The sequence below is a fragment of the Macaca thibetana genome, chromosome 11 (assembly GCF_024542745.1).
Source record: "Macaca thibetana thibetana isolate TM-01 chromosome 11, ASM2454274v1, whole genome shotgun sequence".
Classification (NCBI taxonomy): domain Eukaryota; kingdom Metazoa; phylum Chordata; class Mammalia; order Primates; family Cercopithecidae; genus Macaca; species Macaca thibetana.
The window spans coordinates 2,757,398-2,777,325 of record NC_065588.1 but is presented as its reverse complement, the minus strand read 5'-3'; the positions used below and the strand labels follow the sequence as shown (position 1 = coordinate 2,777,325).

General features: G+C 53.4%; 1 protein-coding gene across 6 annotated transcripts in view; it reads right to left on the bottom strand.

Annotated features, from left to right (window-relative positions):
- CACNA1C (calcium voltage-gated channel subunit alpha1 C) overlaps positions 1–19,928 on the bottom strand; it is a 250,474-nt gene that overhangs the window by 2,102 nt on the left and 228,444 nt on the right. For 4 of the 6 annotated variants that reach the window (XM_050747020.1, XM_050747019.1, XM_050747022.1 and 1 more), the window contains 8 exons: positions 16,688–16,789; positions 14,126–14,253; positions 13,480–13,614; positions 11,529–11,881; positions 8,322–8,450; positions 5,228–5,334; positions 4,788–4,891; positions 2,151–2,483 (listed from right to left, as the gene is read on the bottom strand). In XM_050747020.1, the coding sequence (XP_050602977.1) occupies positions 2,151–2,483; positions 4,788–4,891; positions 5,228–5,334; positions 8,322–8,450; positions 11,529–11,881; positions 13,480–13,614; positions 14,126–14,253; positions 16,688–16,789 (1,391 nt within the window). Of the gene's footprint in view, positions 1–2,150; positions 2,484–4,787; positions 4,892–5,227; positions 5,335–8,321; positions 8,451–11,528; positions 11,882–13,479; positions 13,615–14,125; positions 14,254–16,687; positions 16,847–19,928 lie in introns of all 6 variants that reach the window. The other 2 variants (XM_050747023.1, XM_050747018.1) reach the window with 1 other exon arrangement.

Below are 19,928 nucleotides of genomic sequence, written 5' to 3'. Positions count from 1 at the left end.
TGGAGCCCAGCTCTTCTCTTGAGGGCTAGAGCCAGGGGTATCTGGTGGGTCACTCGGGGAAGTGTGCCTGCGCACGTGGACCTGTGTGTGTTGGGAGGGGCACCCACAGGGAACAAGTAGAGATGGAGCATCTGCCAAAAGAATTAGGGATGTGCAGGCCAGAGAAGTTTTGGCTGGGGTGGTCAAACACTGTCATCAAATATATAAAGACTTGCTAATGGCCCAGCACCGTGGCTCACACCTGTCACTCAGCACTTTGGGAAGCCCAGGCAGAAGGACTGCTTGAGCCCAGGAGTTCGAGACCAGGCCCAGGCAACACGAGGAAACTTCGTCTCTACAAAAAATTTTATAACAATTAGCTGAGCGTGGTGATGCACACCTGTGATCTTAGCAAGGCCAGAGGCTGAGGTGGGAGGATCATTTGACCCCAGCAGCCCCAGGCTGCAGGGAGCTGTGACTGCACCACCTCACTCTAGCCTGGGTGACAGAGTGACAAGCTGCAGGGAGCTATGACTGCACTACTACACTCCAGCCTGGGTGACACAGCGAGACCCTGTCTCAAAAACAACCAAAACAAAACCCACAGTAGGCTTGGCTCTCAGAGGGACCAGGGAGGCTGCCCTGCTGCTACCTCAGCAGATCCCAGCCTGCCTCTCTCCCTTCTGACACCCACCGGACCTTTATACTATTCTTTCAGAGAAACTGTTCTCCCTGGTGAAACTGCTGAGACAGGCCCACTGCCCATTGCCTGCCACCGCCTTTCTAGGGGTGAGGTATGTGTGCAAACACGGTGCATGACCCTGCCTTGCTTCTGCTGGGAAGGGCCAGCCAGTGACCCTCAAACTTCTCCGTCCTCCCCACCGGCTGCTTAGTGCCTGGCTATGGGAAAATCGGCTCCTGAGCCAGGGGGTGGGGGGAAGCTGAGTGCAGCCTGGCACTCACTCCTCCCAGGCATCTGTTTGTCTTGCTCCTTGCCCATGCCACTTATTCTCTCCTTACCCTGCTTAGTTTTTCTTTGGCACTCCTGACCTTCCTGATGTGTTCTGTACGTGTGTGTTTATCATCTGTCTTTCCTCACCATGATGCGAGCTCATGAGAGCAGAAGCTCTGTTTCTCAGCTGTGTCCTTGTACCTAGAACAGCGCCTGCACATGGTAGGCCCTCATGGGAGGTCTGTGAAATGAATGCAGGATGACCAAGGCCACAGGAATATCAGACTTTGAGAGGTAAACCTTGGAAGCCACCTGGTTTAACTCCCCACCTCCTGCACGACAGCCTGATGTCCAGGTGAGCACAGTCTCTGCTTGGCTATGTCTGATGATGGGGGGCTCACTACTTTTCAGGCAAGCCCCTCTCATTTGGAAGAGCTGTTGGGAAGGTCTTCCTCATGTGAGCTGAAATCTGCCTGCTGGTGGGCTGAGCCAACTGCTCTGGCCTGCCACCCTTTCCCCATTCCACCCGTTTCGAGGTGTAAGAGGTGTTTTGTACCCTCCATAGTCAACTCCTCTCCAGGGTTTCTTCCCTAACTCCCTGAACCGGTTCTTCTAGGACATGGTTTCTAGGAACCTTGCCATCCTGGTCATCCTCTTTTGGGTTTGTTCCAGTGTGTCAAAGATCCCTCATAATGTGGTACCAGGATGGCACTAGACGCTCTGACCAGGCAGAGCACCGTGGGACTGAAAGCTCTCTTGTTCTAGACTAGTGGCTCTCAACCTGGCTGTACATTCAAATCATTGAAGAGCTTTAACAATCATCAGTTAATTTGTCCTGGGTTTCCAAAGCTCCCCAGGTGATTCTCACGGGCAGTCAGGCCTGAGCACCTCGGATCTTGCCTGTCTGTGTATAAAGGCAGCCAGGCTCACATTTGCATGTTGAGCAGCTGCAGCACAGATGCCTCTGGCCGGGATAAGCTGCTCAGTCCTTTCTGTTGCCCTCTGCAGTGGGCCTCGCCTCAAGAGAGCCCATAGCCTCTTGTGCAGTCATGGCTTTCCGCATCCCAGCCCTCGTGCAGCCCTGAGAGGGAGGGTCTGTCCGGCTCAGATACTGACTGCAATGAATTTGGCAAGAGCCAGGTGCCACCTTCTCAGCTCCGCACGCCAAGCCCCCTTGCTGCCCGTGGCCTCTCCCCCTGCCCGTCTGTGAGTCACCTACCGCTTCCACCAGGCTGCTGGCACTGCCGTGGAACTGCCTCCCCGGGGCCCCAGCCTGGCTGGGCACCATGAGGGAGACGGGCCGGGCTCTCCGGGTGGTGTTGCTGTCCCCGCCACCGGGGGTGGTCTCAGCCCAGGAGCCGCAGTGGATGGACGGGAAGCTGCTGTTGAGTTTCTCACTGGACTCGGCGCCCTCCAGCCGCAGGGTGGGGATGGGCTGTGGCGGCCAGCCTCGGCTGCCAGGTGTGGCCGGGGGGGTGGCAAAAGGCCTGGGGAATGAGGCAGGGGAATGGCTTCTCTGGAGGAGGGGGCTCAGGCCTGCCACTGCCAATGCCTGCGGACACACAAGGAGTGCCGAGTTAATAGGAGTGGCCGACCCCAAGCAAGGCAGGGCCCTGCTTCTGAGCAACCACTGCTTTGCAGCTGCTGCGTCCAGCTAGCTCCACCTGCCTGGCATTCACATGCCATTGTTTCCCCCTCTCGGTCCCTTCTCAACCTGGCATGACTTTCAACCATCTCAAAATACATCTTAGGATCATCTGGGTCTGAAGTGATCTCCTTCTCCTATAACTTCTGAAAGCCGGGATTGGGTGGAGTTGTGGTAACCTGCTTTTAGCCCTGGCCTGGTCACCTGCCAGCTGTGTATTCTCTTGCTCTTGGTTTTGTCCTCAATAGAATGGAGAGCAGGGTGAGGCCCGCATGTCTGTAAAGCCAGAGAACAAATGCTCTCTATCCATCCCCGCTGTGGGGCGGGTGTGAGGTTCAAGTGCAATGAGGTCTGCGAAGAAGCACTGTGCACCTCACAAAGAGTTGGGAAAACCAGTATTTGTGGTTTTAGTTCTTACAGTTAATGGGGCCATTCATAACACCCTGCCAGTGTCCAGCTCAGGTTGTCTTTGAACTGTTGTTAAATCTGGTGCTGTATTGTGATGAAAAGATTCACGGCCGGGCGTGGTAGCTCACGCCTGTAATCCCAGGACTTTGGGAGGTCAAGGTGGGCGGATCACCTGAGGTCGGGAGTTTGAGACCAGCCTGACCAACATGGAGTAACCCTGTCTCTACTAAAAATACAAAATTAGCCAGGCATGGTGGCGCATGCCTGTAATCCCGCTACTCAGGAGGCTGAGGCAGGAGAATGGCTTGGACCCGGGAGGTGGAGGTTGCAGTGAGCCGAGATCGTGCCATTGCATTCCAGCCTAGGCAACAAGAGTGAAACTCTGTCTCAAAAAAAAAAAAAAAAAACCAAACAAACAAACAAAAAAAACTGATTCACATGGTGCGCCCTCTGTCCCTGAATGTTCTTGAGCATCCTGAGGGTCGGGACCAGGCCTGCCTGGCTGTTGCCATGACGACCTGCCCAGGCAGAGGCTCTGCAGGGTGAGCTGCTCTGACGGGACGTGCTCCCGGGAGAAAGCGACACCGTGGTGGGGAAAGCCCACCTGTAGGGTCACAGAGTACAGGAGGAGAAAGAGACGAAGAAGAGAGTTTCGTGCCTACCAGTACGACAAGAACAGATAAGTGAAATCGACTTCTAGAAATCTTTTAAAATAGCACACACAGTGTCCTCACATCCTTCCACCTCCTGCCCCGGCCCATGGTGGTCCTCAGCCTGGGGCTCCTGGGTGCCTGGGAATCTGAGAAAAGTGTAAGGCCATATTAATTATTTCAGAAAGCCCAGTGGAAGTCAACGCCACACAGGCTAAGAAAACCTGTTTATTTCTTGGAGCTGAAGTACTATCAACTCAGCCAGGCCACACTGGCCAGCTCATGCTGATTATGAGTTTTGATTGGCAGTTGAATACCTCTGGGTACAAAGCATAAGTCCATTTAAAACACAGGTCCATGCTATAAGAGAGCATATCTTTAAAAAGGTCAGAATGTTGGGAGACCCAGGTTTAGGCCTCAGTTTGGCTGGGGTTCATAGACTGGCCTCATATGACACTGAAGCTGACCTCAGTTTGCCTGGGGTTCATAGACTGGCCTTATATGACACTGAAGCTGACCTCAGTTTGCCTGGGGTTAACAGACTGGCCTCATATGACACTGAAGCTCAGAGATACTACGGTAAGTTTGGTCCTGGCATCTTGGATTTCACTGTCTCAGCTGGAGTCAGCCATGCCAAGAGACATTTCCTTATGAAATCTCCCTGGACCTGCTTTCTGTGGATGTCATTCCCTACTCATGGCCATGCTGCTGGTGGGTTCTTCAATCACTTCTCTATGTCACTGGATGGACTTTTGTGCAGCACCATTTCCAGCTATGTTCAATCTCTAGGTACAAGTGCATCTTCCTGAGTGCCCTGCAGCATAGGCCAGTGTCAGGGGAGTCAGTGGCATCTGTGGCAGCCTAAGAAGAAAGCTCAGGTGGAAACCACAGCTCTGGGTCCTCAGGATCACACAAAGAGCTCCTGTGCACCAGCACTTCCTAGGCCCCCACCCACGATGCTGCAGACCTTGCTGCGGCTCTCACCTGCACAGGAGTGCGAAGCCTTGCAGGCATGGCTCTTAGGGCAGGGGCAGGAGGTGCCAGCCATCTGAGACAGGCAAGACCCACTGAGGTCTTCAGGATTTGTCCGTCACCCCGGGGACTGTCTGGCCTGCTAGCAGGAGACAGTGGCCTGTCCAAAAGTGTGAGCTACCTGATGATGAACCAGATGCAAGGGCAGGACTGTCTTCTGAGAGATGTCTCCCCCTCGGTCCTTCTGTCGCTTCAGACATTCCAGGTGGAAGGAGGCCCTTCGACCTGCAAAGCCAGCCAGAGAGCCAGGATCAGGGCAGGAAAACAGGACGCTGGCCTGTGACGGTTTACACTCTGGTGGGGTGCCAGGAGCAATAACTATGGCCCGAGACACCCCTCCTCTCCCCTCCCCTGGTCTGAGACGTGTTCTGAAGCATCTGTCCAGGGCTCATCCCTGCACATCCTGCCTTTGGATTGTTGTTTCCTTGCTTTGGAAATCCCCCCTGTGTGGGGCTGGTTTGAGGCAGGCCACAATGGTTTCTCAGTCATCCCTGAGTACCTGACCAGCGTTCTCTTGGGAGTTACCACTGGCCACATCTGGAGAGCGAGGGGTGCATTTACCTAGTGAGGCGGAGCGGAGGAAACCCCTCTTTGGGGATTGCCGCATGTCCCTCTTGTCCTCCTCTGGGAGCGTCAGTTGCCGATTTTCGTCATCCTGGTAGGACAGCCTGGAACAGAGAGCTCTTAGGGCTTGTTCCTGGAGGCTGAGAAGTGGCCACCCACAGGGACAGCTCCACCCCGGAAAGCACTTTGATCCTTAGTGAAGGGACGCCCGCTTTGTGCTTACAGACAGGTTTGGGGAATTGCCACCCCAAGAAGTTCTGGCCTGCCCCTGGCGTCTTCCAGGCCTGCTCAGTGGGAGTTGCCAGCTCCCCACCTGCAGCCTGTCTCGTGAGCCTGCAATTCTGACTTGGGGCATTGAAGGCACTCTGGGGTCAAAGGTGTTGAGAAAGCAGAAAGAATCCTAGGCCCATGAAGTTCTTTTGGGGAATGGCCTTGGCTCCCGTGTTTGCATGAGCTGATGCTGTTTTCCCCAGTGACTCTTAACTTTAGCCCAAACTTATCCCTACCCCCCGATTTCTCCCTGCCCTGCCACCCCCTCTTCAGCAAGAGCACATAAGCAGCTGCCTACAACCACTCTACAGTCACTCAGCAGGTGAACAGCAGGGCTGTGAGGGACCTCAGGGGGCATCTAGTCTATGGCTTCCAGGCCTTTGATAGAGACTCAATGAGAAGTAGATTTGACACCTTCCCTTCATGCACAGACACAGCTGATGGAATGAAACCTCATAGCCTTTGGTTACCCTCGGTGCACACATTGCACCCTCGTGAGTCCACTTTAGTCTGTTCTATTTTTATTGAAATCTTGATTCACAATCCCTGCTGGGTCAGCCTGGAGTCCAAGAAGCACCGTTGCATTCCAACCTCATTCCCAGATGAGACCACTGACTCGCTGGTCCCTGGTGCCACCCCACACCTCTGAGGGTCACTCCACGCCTGCTCGTGGCAAAGCACAGAGACTTGGATAATTTATAGACGTGCAGGAATGCTGGTTGAGTGTAGACTGCAGTATTTATGCCTTCTAGCCTTGCTCTTATTCTCAGCTAGGTAAGGCCTCCCTATTATATTTTGTTCTTACACAAATCACCCCCACTCTTGCAGACCCAGCTTCTGTTTCACCTTGTGCATGGTACCAGTTAAGGTCACCCTGCCCTCAACTTTTGCTGAACGCCTGTACCCCTGGGGGTTGTACCACTCTGGGGGTAGTGAGCAACTCTCCATGTTATCTTCCTCTCCTGAGACCCTCTTAGATTCCTAGTTTGTGGAATTTCCTTGAGGATGGAGACTGGATTCTTAAGGACCTAGCAGAGTGCCTGGTGCACCAAGCACTCTAGAATAACCAAAAAAGGGTAAAATACATGCTCTTCTGATTTCTAGGGTAGGCAGTCAGGCATTCGTTTGTATTCTCTAAAAATCAACTTAGAGAATATTATCTCATAAGGAACTTCAGGTATTTCTCCTGGTTTTACATTGTCTGTGTTTTGCTGAGTCAGAAAAGTAGGCCTGTCACCCCCACCGCCCCGTTTTGCTGATGGGGACACGAAGGCACAGGGTGGTTGAGGGATTTGTCAAGAGTCGCTGGTTGGGACTCTTTCCGTGCTTTTCCTTACTCACTGGATTCTTCTTTCTATGCTGGGGAAAAGGAGGCGCTTCTGCTACTCTTCCCATCCAGTTCCTGAGCAGAAAGCACTGGACCCCAGGAAGCCACATGCTGTGCTGGCCTGGCTGCCGCTCTCCCTACACCCCCACAGTGGGGAGCCTGGTGCCCCCTCCCACCACCTCCAGCCACACCTTTCCTGTCTTCAAAAGCCTGCAAGGCTAGTCCTTCCTCACTCTAAAGTCCTCTCAGGAACTGAAGGGACCGACATGCTGGGACGGGTCAGTGAGTGCTTCGTTCCCGCCCTGGGCCCCCGTGGGGTTCCTCCCTGTCTGCATCAGCAGCTCCGGGGTTCCCCGGTGGGGCTGAGGACACACCCTGCATGGTGCCTGGCCACGCTTAACGGTGCTGCTCTTCCAGAGTGGGACAGTGGCTCCCAGCAGGCGGCACAGCCCCCCAGCATGCCAGGTTCTTGACATGCCTGCCCTCCAGCTCAGAAAATAATAGAGAAGTGGGAGCTTCTCTCTAAACCCCTGGACAAGTGTCCATCCCAGGAGCAGGCACACCTGCCGCTGGCCTGCCCATCCCTCCAGGGGGCCCATTTTCAAGTGTCTGCGTGCAAGTCCATGGGACCCAGGCATTTCCCCCGGGGAAACCCCCATGCCTCAGTTTCCCTTTCTACAAAATTGAAACGACATATGCCCTGCCTGCCTCAGAGGCCTGTTGTGAGTCACAAATAAAGTAACAGATGAGATGGGGCTTTGAGGGTGAAAAGAGCCAGAAAAGCTTCTGAAACAATGTGTCTCAAACCTCTGTGGATGTCACCCACAGTCCTAAGACGTTTCACAAGGCGGTCCCCAGATACACATCTGTGGGCCATTAAGCCAGTGTTTCACAGCACGTGCTTACCTTTGTGACATTTGGCGCGTTCCGATAGTTTATATTGTGCTGTGCTGTGCCTGCTTTTAAGGGCTAGTCATGAGTGACCAAATGAATGTCACAACCTTCTAAAGAATCTAGATCTGCAGCTAAAATCCTCCAAGAATTCCAGCAAGGAGAAGAAACCTCAGGCCTGGCTTTGCCACCAGTGCCCTCTTCTGGGCAGCTTTATTATAAGCCGTGTCTTGAAACACTTGTGTGATTGTCAATAGATGTATGTGTGCACTGAGTCTCACCAGAAAATGTATTTATGACTGTGTCATACTGCCTAAAATGTTTATAAAACAATGTTCAGAAATTTTCCTGGCGAGGAAAGACCAAGCTAAAAAGGGCATTGTGTGTGTGTGTGTGTGTGTGTGTGTGTGTGTGTGTGTGTGTGTGTGGAGATGGGGGCTCCCATTTCACTGAGGAGATGAGAAATACGGTGCAGATGTTTTTTCTACGATCTCCTCTCCTCCTGCAATCAGCCCCAGAGAAGGGATCTCAGGCACCTTCCCCTGCCTCCCCAGATTTGTTCCCACACTTGGGTCAGCCTCGGCAGAGGGCAGCAGAGCTCACATGTCTGTGGAGAGCAGGCTGGGCTCACTGCAGGCCTCCGCGTCATGGTTCATCTTCACTTCATAGGTCTCATCCTGAGACGTCTCCTCCGGACCCACCATGGCTGTCTGGCTCTCCCCGGAATGGCACCTACAATATCCAAGATGAAGAAAAACATGAGGAACCGCTAACCTCCTCCCCTTCCTTCAGCAAGTAAAGCAGCACACACGCACGCACATGCATGCATGCACACGTGCACAAACACAAGCACACACAGGTCAACAGGCATACGGTTGCTGGTGCTTTGTTCTCCTGTGATTGCCGATGGATCCGTGGAAGTGTTAAGATTAGAGTGAGGGTCCCGTTTGGGAGAAGGATGTCTGCTGTGGATCCAGGGAGATCTGAGTCCTGACCCCAATTCACTTACCCTCTGGTCCAAGTCACTTGGTCCACCTCATGCCTCAGTTTCCCTTTCTATGAAATTGGAATGACAGATGCCCTGCCTGACTTAGAGGCTGCCTCCCACTCACCCCCAGCTATGACACCTGCGTCTTTGGCATCTGGCATAGCTGAGAAGTCCCTGGCATCCTATTTTGATGGTGCCCTTGATTCTGACACTGGCACCCTGGGGTAAAGACACAGAGAGGAAGCCTCGCCTAGAGGGGTTTGCTCTCCTGAGCAGAGGGCAGTGAGCCTGAGTCCCTGCTAAGCCTGAATCCCTCCTGAGCTCCAGACCCTCCCACACCAGGGCGTGGCTTTCCCTGCTGGGACAGGGTCTTCTGCTCACTGGGTCATGTCTTCTTTAGCTCTGGATCACGAGCTCTTCCTTTTCCTGTCTGAGCTCAGCTCAGTGCCTCCCTCTGTCTTGCTTTCTATAGACCTTGCATGCTGGGCCCACTTTATCCTCAGACCCCCCTGAGGGCATCAGGGAAAGATCCTGGTCCATCGTCTCAGAGCCGAATGCTAGATCAGTGCCCTGGCTCTGAACATCTCAGGCAGGGTGGAAGCAATTCTCTCTCGAGGAAGAGGAGGACTGCAGACTGCCACCCGCCCCGCAGTGGAAGGAAAGATGAGAGGCAGGAGCTCCAGGGGGATTGGGAGGGGAGAGAGGTGGAGTGGGCTTTGGTGAGGCACGGAGGGAGGAGCTGGAGACGCAGAGCAGCAGCAGGCAACAGCACTTCTGGGGGCCACCGGGCACAGGACGTGCTGGCCCATCCTCAGCACAAGCAATGAGGGCCTGAGCTGCCCTTAGCCTTGAGCTGCGACACAGGGATGAGGGAGCTGGGACGTGGGCTATGTTCCCCTTCTTAACCAAGCTGAGGCTTGATGCCCTGTGTGGTGTTTGTACCCACTGCAGTGGGCAGAGGGAACTGACATTTCACGAGCACTGACTGTGTGCTGGGCACTGTGCTGGGTGCTCTGCATGTGTTTTGCTATGTGGAGAGATGTATCTGTGGGACAAGGAAATCCCCTGGGGTCTCCTCCCCCAGCTCCTCTAAACATCCCTCTCCCCTTATGTCACAGAGAACAAAGCTTCATATGAAAATGCCCTTAGAGGGGGGAATTTAAGTCACCCTGAGATGCTAAAGACGGACATGGAGCCCTCTTTTAAGCAGAGGCTTCAGGAGGCCAGAGGGGAGAAGGGAGTGTGGGGACCCAGGACTTGAGTCCTCAAAGGCTGTGGCAGGGGGGTGAGGTTGCAGAGAAGGATGAGGCCCCCACAACAGGTACAGGCCCCCAAGACTAGATGCCTAGATTAGATCCTCTCCTATGCAAAGCCAGCCCTTCAGGCCAGCACCTAAAATCCAGTGCCGAGCACACTGCCCTGTGCAGAGAAGGCAGCAGTGCAGGCCTCATGAGTTGAAGGACACCCCCAGTGCTGCTTCTGGGTGGCAAAACCAGCCAACCTTGCAGAAAGGAAAGCAGACAGGGAGATGGTCCTTTAAACTGGCCTGTCGTCTGACACAATTAAATGCCTGGGTCCCATGGGCTTGCATGCAGCCACTTGAAAATGGGCCCTCTGGAGGGATGGGCAGGCCAGCGGCAGGTGTGCCTGCTCCTTGGATGGACACTTGTCCAGGGGTTTATTTATTTATTTTTTTATTTATTTTATTTTTTTTTTTGAGACGGAGTCTCGCTCTGCCGCCCAGGCTGGAGTGCAGTGGCCGGATCTCAGCTCACTGCAGGCTCCGCCTCCCGGGTTCACGCAATTCTCCTGCCTCAGCCTCCCCAGTAGCTGGGACTACAGGCGCCGCCACCTCGCCCGGCTAGTTTTTTTTGTATTTTTTAGTAGAGACGGGGTTTCACGGTGTCAGCCAGGATGGTCTCGATCTCCTGACCTCGTGATCCGCCCGCCTCGGCCTCCCAAAGTGCTGGGATTACAGGCTTGAGCCACCGCGCCTGGCCTGTCCAGGGGTTTAGAGAGAAGCTTCCACTTCTCTATTATTTTCTGAGCTGGAGGGCAGGCATGTCAAGAACCTGGCATGCTGGGGGGCTGTGCCGCCTGCTGGGAGCCACTGTCCCACTCTGGAAGAGCAGCACCGTTAAGCATGGCCAGGCACCATGCAGGGTGTGTCCTCTCTCAGTCCCACCGGGGAACCCCGGAGCTGCTGATGCAGACAGGGAGGAACCCCACGGGGGCCCAGGGTGGGAGGGAAGTCCCACCATCCAGCATGTCATAGCAGTGCATCCTAGAGGCCAGGGGATCAGAGGACGAGCAGAAAAGAGTGAGTCGGCATAAGAGGTGCAGTCAAGACCTCCAGGAATGATCCTGTGCTGGGCAGAATGGGCCAGTGCTACAGACGGCGCCTCCCACAGCGGGGTGCCCTCCCCGGGAGGCTGGCTAAGGGGCTCCAGGGAAGCAATGGAAACGCCATTCCCATCTCAGCTGGGAGAAAGGCCAGGTTTGGGCAGAGACTTGGTAAAGGGCAGACAGGATGGTTTCTGTTGTGCAGCCAGAACGCATACATCTGAGGATCACATTGGGCCACTCAGGGAGCATGGGAGAGGAGAGGGAGAACCGGTGCCAGGACACTGCTGACTTGCCCTGAGCCTGCCATGTCTGATCAAGGGCAGGACTTGGGAGACAGCATAGTGCCTCCTGCTCTTGCTGGGGTCTGGGGCAGTGACCTCCTGGAAGCTTGAGGGGCAAGTGGCCGACCGAGGCCTCCGTCTCCTCCACTGTCTCCTGAGGGTTGCAACACGTGGGGTGGCCAGCCTCCCACTTACCTTTTGGAGCTGAGCTTCCACGCCACCTCCTGCACCCGGATGGCAGGGGACAAGGGGGGCCCATGGCCCTCCACAGTGCTGACCGTGCTGGGGTAGCCGGCAGGGCGAGGGAGGCGACCCAGGGCGGTGTTGTTGGCATTGTTGATGTTGGCATTGGAGCCGGTGGACGAGTAGCTGCTGGGGGTGAAGGTGGAGTCCACCAGCTTCTCGTGGGACGGCGACTCAGTGTCGCCCTGGCTGCTGCCCGCCTTGTTGATGTGCAGCGGGCGCTGAGTGGTGAAGGTCTGGGGGAAGGCGCTCCGGCCGTCGCTTTGGTAGTAGCTGACGTGGTTGCCAAACAGGCCACCGGCCCTCTGTAGGCAAGAAGGAGGGGCGGGTGGAGGATAAGCCCCTCAGCACCCACTCCTCCCAGAGAACAGACTCCACAGCCAGGTCAGGGAAGTACAGGGCCTGGGAGGGAAGGCTGCCTTCTTTCGGGGAGGAACAGCCCTGCTGGGAGCCAGGAGCACCTGAGGACCTTCTTCACACCCGGCAGCTCCAGAGAGGGAGGGACCCGGAGTCTCAAGGCTCCAGGCTCCCCTCTGTGGCAGCTGGGAGAACCCACCCACCAGTGGGGATGGGATTGAGCAAGGGGCTGTCGCTGGTACAAGCTGCCCTGGAGGTTTCCAGTGAAGCCCCTGGGCTGGGGTGAGTTTCCAGGGCACGTCCAGGATGGTGGTCCCTAAGAGCAGCCAGCACATCGTGGGGGCGGGGGCTGAGAGAGCAACCAGAAGATTCTAACCAGATTAAAAAAATGGAAATCCAATGTGGTCACAGAGCTAAAAGCTGTGTTGGCCAAATGGTTTTGAATATGAAAAATTTCCTGCATGACGGTCTTTTTTCCCCTCGGGGACTCGGAGAGATTTAAAACCTGGAGCCAGTGTTTTTCCCCAGTATTCTTTTCCTTGTCCTGGGGAAGTGGGCAAGTAGCTATTTGCAAGGTTGGTCCAACCCTTGACCATCAGAACATCCCTGGGCCTTGGTGACTGAGCCTTTGGTTTCTGGGGTCTTGTCGGGTTGTGTCACCACCATGCCATGTCTCTGAGGCCGCTCAGTGATGAATGGCTCCCAGTGATGAGAATAAGGATGAGGAAGAGACGGAGCAGGGGCAGGATGGGCTCAGCTTGCCCCCTGTGTGTTCCACAGCCTGGGAACTGGGCCCGAGGCCGGGAGAGAGAGGTGTAAGCAGGGCCCTGCACAATTATGGCTGGCAGCTTCTCCCTTGCTACAGAAGGATTTGTAACCAAACACCAGCGGGGTGAGGCAGGCAACACAAGTGAGTGATAAATGCCCCTCATTCCAGAACAGCCTTTTTAATTTTCACTATCGCAACTGCTGGGCAGCTTCAGTCTCCAGGAAAGGAGAGGGGAAGGGAAGGACTGGAGGGGTCTTCGAGATCTGGAGAACAGACGCTATGCTCCATCTCAAAGGGCAACCGCCACTAGGCTCCAGCCCTCTGCTGCCCTGTGGGAATGCAAGCTCAAAAGTGCCAGGTCTCCTGACTTTCCCAAGGAATGCCAGAAATCTTGATTTTGACCTGAATGTGCCAGACTTTCAAATATTAAACAAAACAAGCCTGCAGATTAGATGTGCCCCGGGGTGACCACTTTGTAACTTCTAATGTAGAAGTTTCTCCTAGGAAACATTTCACTTAGGGAGGGGGCTCCTTCCCACTTCACTGAGAGCCAGTGACACTGGGAGCCACTATTTCCACGGAGCCCTGCCATGGGATGGAGTCAGGCTTGGAAAAGGCAAAGGGGTGAGGAGACAGCGAATCAGGAAGAGCCTGGAAGTGGCCCTCTCCTCTGGTGCAGCTCTTTCCCCTGGACGTTCCCCGCAGAACCCCAGCCCACCCTCTTGCTCCAAACTGAACTTTATATAGAGGCCGAGAGTGCGCCATGGCACCACCCACCCTGAAGATGTCATCTTCAGAAGCAGCGGACACAGCCTCCTTCATGGCCTTGTCCAGCTCCTCCTCAGCGGTGAGGTCTCCGGAGATGGCCCGTCGGATCTCAGGCCCGATGTCGTGCAGCGTGCGCAAGCCAGCCTGGAACCCAAGGGGAGGATGGTGAGGACCGTGCTCCCTTTCCTCCAAGCTCGCCAGCCAGCCATAGCCTCGGGCCAAGGCCTGTCCCTCCAGGGCCCTGGCATCCTCCACCCAGCCAGTCCACCCTCCGGAAGGTTTGTCTGCGTGTGAACTGGGGGCTGGGCTGCCCTCTGATGGAAGAATCCACTCGCCCATCCAGGAGGGATGAAGGCTCATTAGGAGGGGGCACCAAGGGTCAGGGGCTGTCATGGGAGCCTCAGTGAAGTGTTTGAGAGATCTGGGGGCTATGACAGCAGGCAGGACCATGGAGGGCAGTCGGTGGGTGGCAGGTGGGGAAGGGCACATCACCCCCTTCTCACAGCCATCTTTGGAAAGGTCTGGAGTTCTCTGAAAGGTTCCCTCTGCAGGGACCTGGCCTCCAGCCTGCTGAGGAGGGACTGGGACCCTGACTGGAGGTCAGAGGCAATGACCGGGACCTTCCTGGAGTGTGGGCCCGCCCCCAGGCCCTCACCTGCAGAGACAGCGCGTTCCTCTGGGAGGGTTTGCCCACAAGACCCTGCTCTTTGCGCTTCTTGAATTTCCGGAAGTACTCCTGGATCAGGAATGTGGCGTAGAACTTGCCAACGGTGACCTCATCATCTGAGACGTATGGAGAGGGGAGAGGGGGTAAGAGGGAATTCAGTTGAACTTCATTCATTTTTTTTTTTTTCAGCATCCAAAACTTTCTAAAACTTTTTAGGTTTAATTTTTTTGGAGAGGTAGTACATTCACAAGGCTTAAAAAGAGAAAAAAAAATACATAAAAAGGCTTATGGTGAAAACTCTCTCCCGCCACAGCCCTTATCTGCCTAGTCATCACCTCCTGTAGACAATCTAGTTTCTCGAGTGTTTTCTCGGAGATTCTTAGTGCAAATTGGTTATGTAAATCATCAAACATATTCTTAGCCCGTTTTTTTTTTTTTTTTTTTAAGGAAAAGGTAGCCTATCATCAAAATTATTTCCCACTTTTTTTTTAAACTTTACTGATATTTGCTGACTCTTATTTGATTCCAGAGCTTCAAATGTCCCTCATCAATTGGCCCCTCTTCCAAGTGCAAATCAGTTCAGCTCAGCTTGGAGGGAGGGGCTGCTGGAAGGACGGCTTTCTTCCCATGGAAGTTTGGATTTTTCTTTCAAACCAGATTGGGTTTTTGTGCCAGGTGGCTTGGCTGCACCCCTGCTGGGCTGGATACCCAAGATTACATGTGACATCATCAGTCCCTGTCCTGGGAGTGAACCTGGTGGTGGAGAAGCCATAAGTTCCTACAGCAAACATTTCATGCCTGGTAAGGAGCCCCTTGGGTCCACCTCCTGGTTCACTGTGAAGAGATGCAACGGGCCCAAGAGACAGACCTAGGGGCTGGTGAGGGTTCTCCTCCTACCTGTCCCTCCAAAACAGCCAAATCCATAGCAGTGATGACCCCTCCCTTCTCTGGCAAGCACCCCCTTTCCACATGGGAGGGAAAAACCCAGGGTCCCCTCTCCCGCATAGTCGGGAAGGAAGAACTGCATGGTGGGACAAGGTCCCCTGGGGCCTGGGTTTGAATCCTGAATCTGCTCTGGACTCTCCAGGTAACCTTGGGTCAGCAACTTAGCTTCTAAGAACTTTAGTTCCCTGAGCAAACTTCACAGAAATGTTGTCAGGATTCAATAAAATGATGTATGTAAAATATCACATGGCACTGGTGAGATTTTCACTTAGCCCAAGTCTGGCTTTCACTCTGGCAAGTGGTTCTTAACACAAGTGGTGTCGCCTCTTAAGGAGGGCACAGTAAATGTGTGGGATGGTTTTTAGTTGTCAGGGTACTGTGGGGGTGCCACTGGCATTCGGCAGCTCCAGACCTGTCCCTTGAAGTGCAGGCATGTTCTGCAATCGCAGCTTTGCACCCTGCAGGGCTTTCAAGTTTATGCCACACATCCATGATTCTGCTTAGGATTCTCTGAGCTCAGAACATAATTCCATTTTGCAAATGAACATAGGATATTGTTTTGCATGGTTTTAACATACCTAAAAATTTCCAGGAATACAACTGCTGTGTAAATTGACGAAAACTATACCTTGGAGTGTTTAAACTTGGCTGAGAGAGGTTCGCGTTTTGGAAAACTGGATTCCTGATGGCGATGCTCTTTGCGGTGTCTGGGTCACTCACTGTAAGTGTCATGTCATGGTTATTCTGCATACGTGTAAGTACATGTGTGTGTTTATGTGTGGGGGGCTATTTATACACACAGTTATTTAATACACTGATTTACCCCTTATTTCAAAATGACAGATACAAAGTGTTGACAGTATTCAGTATTGTCTTACTTCCTGTGAACCCAATTGTCTTACTTCCTGTGTTGTGTGTACATGAGAAGATCTCATCAGTTAAATGTACCTTCTGGTATAGTTATGCCTGAGTATTTACATATTGGAAATATCTGCTTTTAATAGATTTTATGTTAGAGTGAAGGCATTATATTAATATTTTGGAAATTATATGTATAGGAAAGTTATATTATCTATAATTTTCATTCGGGGTCATAGTAAAGGCAGTATAAACCCTTTGCTATAAAAAGGGATTTGGAGCTTGACAGGGTCAAGAAACACTGCTCTTGGAAGAACAAAAAGAATTCCATCCAAGACGGGAGGAATCTCAGGGGATTCTCCTTTCAGGGCCTTAGAGCAATCCTACAGCAATAGGTTTATGGGAAACCTACACTTTGTGGAGTTTCCTTAGATGTTCTGCCAAACCCCTAAGCATCAGGGACTCGCCTGTTACCCCATGTAAAAAGCAGGGTTGCACCAGATTTCCAGCCTGACATTCTGTTTCTGAGTTTGTGCAGGGCATTGCACCTGCGTCCCTTCTAACCAACAGGGCCTCTGAGTCCCGCAGGAAGGGTCTGAAGGCAGAACTCCAGCAAGCCTAGGGGACTCAGGAAGCAAGTCTCAGGGGATGCTTCCACATTCTAAGGGTGCCACCGTTGGAGGAGAGGCAGGCCGAGGAAGGCACGGCCAGGTTGTGGCCAAGGTGCGGGGTCCAGGGAGCACTCACCGCCTGCAGGAGGCACCACCTGGTCCAGCAGCTTCATGCTGGTCCGCTTCCAGATCTTCTTGATGATGGCCCGCAGCTCCTCATTGGCCTGTTCGAGGTTCCCTGCAGGGCGGAAAGGATCCTCAGCCCCTTGGTGGGCCTCTGATGGGCTGGGTCCCTCTGCGTAAGGTAGGAAGCCACAGATGGTGGCGTCTGCCCCACGCAACCTGACACATCAGTTTCTTTCTCGCTGGCTTCACTTCTCCCCAGTCTTCCCGTTTTCTACCTCCTTCCTCTTCCCCTTCCTCTCTCCACCTTCCTTCCTTCCCCCTTCCCTCTCGTGCCCTGTCCAATGCCATTCCTCTCCCCTTCCCCCTGCCTGTGGCTCAGGCCAGCCAGGGGGCCCCTCCTCCGGCACTCAGTGCTCTTCCTTGTGGACTGAGCCCAGCGCCTGGGCAGGAACAATGGCGGCCATGCGCTCAGCAGCTGGAACACGTATGGCCCCGCCACGGGCAGTAGGGGGTCCCCATGGGTGGCATTTCTCATGGAACTCGTTGGGCAGCCACAGGGAACATGGACGATAGGAGGGTACATCTGTCAATGAGGGCTCTGTCCTGAGTTGCCCTACTTAGATGCCTGCCCTGTGCAGCCTCTGGGGTCCCAGCCTTACAGTGGTGAAAAAGGAAAGCAGAGCCTCCTTACAGCTGTAAGGGCAGACGTGGGGGACAGGATTCTAAGATGCTCCTCACCAGAGTATACACGTTGCCAAACCCCTGGGCCCCTAACCATCAGAGATTTTACTCCTGAGATTAGATTATATGGCACACGGCACCCATGACCTAAGACAGGGAGGTTAGGAGGACCTGACCTAGTCACGAGCCCTTTACAAGCAGAGTCCTCTCCAGCTGGCCTGGAAGAAAGCAAACACTCGTGTGGGCTGAACTTAGAGAGGCTGCTTCTAGGAGCTGAGGGGGTCCCCAGCTGTCAACCAGCAGGAAAGTGGGGACCTCAGACCTACAATTGCAACGGATGAATCCCATCAACAACGTGATCTCCCCCAGAGCCTCCAGAAGAGACCATGGCCTGATCAATATCCTGGATGTGCCTTATGAGAGCCCAGCTTCACCACTGCTGGACTTCTGACCTGCAAAACCATGAGCTAATAACGGGGTATCTTTTTTTTTTTTTTTTTTGAAGACCGAATTTTGCTCTTGTTGCCCTGCCTGGAGCGCAATGGCACGATCTCGGCTCACTGCAACCTCCACCTCCTGGGTTCAAGCAATTCTCCTGCCTCAGCCTCCCGAGTAGCTGGGATTACAGGCATGCACCACCACGCCCAGCTAATTTTGTATTTTTAGTAGAGATAGGGTTTCTCCATGTTAGGCTGTTCTCAAACTCCCGACCTCAGGTGATCCGCCCGCCTCGGCCTCCCAAAGTGCTAGGATTACAGGCATGAGCCACCGTGCCCGGCAACAGGGTATCTTTTTAAGCTGAAAAGCTTGTAGTGATTTGCTTTGCAGAATAGGAAGCCAACATGGGATGTTTACTGCTCTTGCACAGGACTGGCGGTTCAGTATCGTGGTGGAGGGCTCTCGTGTCAGACTGCCTGGGTTCAAATCCACTTCCGGGGCCACAGGGCAGAGCATGCAGAGGTGGCAGGAGAGGGACTGACGGAATCCCAAGCTCCCTGAATGCCAGATCCAAACAGGACCTGAAGGCAGGGGACGACTCCCGGCGATCAATCCCCTTCACGGGAGAGGTAGCTGGAGGTTTCTGACACACGCAGTACAAGATCCTAACACACACACAAGATCCTAACACACACGGTATTCAAATATACTTGGCTTCGGGACTGGGCTGAATGGTGTCCTCCCAAAATTCATGTCTGCTTAGAACCTCAGAGTGTGGCCTTCGTTGGAAACAGGATTTTCACCAGTGTAATTAGTTAAGATGAGGCCATTCTGGATGAGGGTGGGCCCTAAGTCCAATGTGGCTGGTGTCCTTATAAGGAGAGGAACCAAGACCCTGGAGGCTATGTGAAGATGGAGGCACAGATGGCGTGATGCTGCCGTGAGCTAGTGCACACCAGGCATCGTCCACAGCCCTCAGAAGCTGGAGAAAGGGTGGAACAGATTCTCCCCACAGCCTCCTGAAAGAACCAATCCTCCTGACACCTTAGTTTTAGACCTCTGGCCTCCTAAACTGAGAGAACTTTCTCTTGTTTCAAGCTGCCCAGTTTGTGATCATTTGTTACAGCAGACCTAAGAAATTAACATAGCTGGGCCGGGCACGGTGGCTCAAGCCTGTAATCCTAGCACTTTGGGAGGCCGAGACGGGCGGATCACGAGGTCAAGAGATCGAGACCATCCTGGCTAACCCGGTGAAACCCCGTCTCTACTAAAAAATACAAAAAACTAGCTGGGCGAGGTGGCGGGCGCCTGTAGTCCCAGCTACTCGGGAGGCTGAGGCAGGAGAATGGCGTAAACCCGGGAGGCGGAGCTTGCAGTGAGCTGAGATCCGGCCACTGCATTCCAGCCTGGGCGACAGAGCGAGACTCTGTCTCAAAAAAAAAAAAAAAAAAAAAAAAAAAAAAAAAAAAAAAAAAAAAAGAAATTAACATAGCTTCCAAAAGGACCTTTCATTTTTTTTAATCAGCCTTAATTTATTCTCATGACGGTCTATGTAGTTGTGGAAGTTCACCGACAATTGTTTCATGTCATCTGAGTATTTTTCAATATCTTCCTTCTATGTTCCAAGAGAAAAGCTTGTTTGGCTTGGTGCTGGACATGGGATGAGAGCTCTGGTTCTCTGAGGTAGGTGTTAATTTCTCCCCAATTCCTTCCAGGCTGAGATGTCTGAATGGTGAGGACTGATGCCAGCCTTATCTTCACAAATGTAGGTGCCTTCTCCCATTTCTTTCTAGTTGTTTCTAAGACGTGACTTTGTCTTCCTTTCTTAAGATTTTAACAAGATTGTGGAGGGCCCGTGTCTGATGAAGGCTCACCCTTCGGTGGGGGCATTACGGGCCCTTTGGTAGCTGTTCTGAAACGTCTTTGTGTTTAAAAGATAGTCTTTAATTCTTGACATGATTGTAGTTCCCACATGGCTGGCTTCTCCCCTTTTCTCTGGAACTCTTATTTCCTCAGAATTGGGTCTCTGCATTTGATTGATCAGTCTTTCGCATTGTTACTAGCTATTGGTCTTCCGTAGTTGGCAGGTGGCTTGCTTTGACAGTGAACCTTCGGCCTTGCCGAATCCTTGC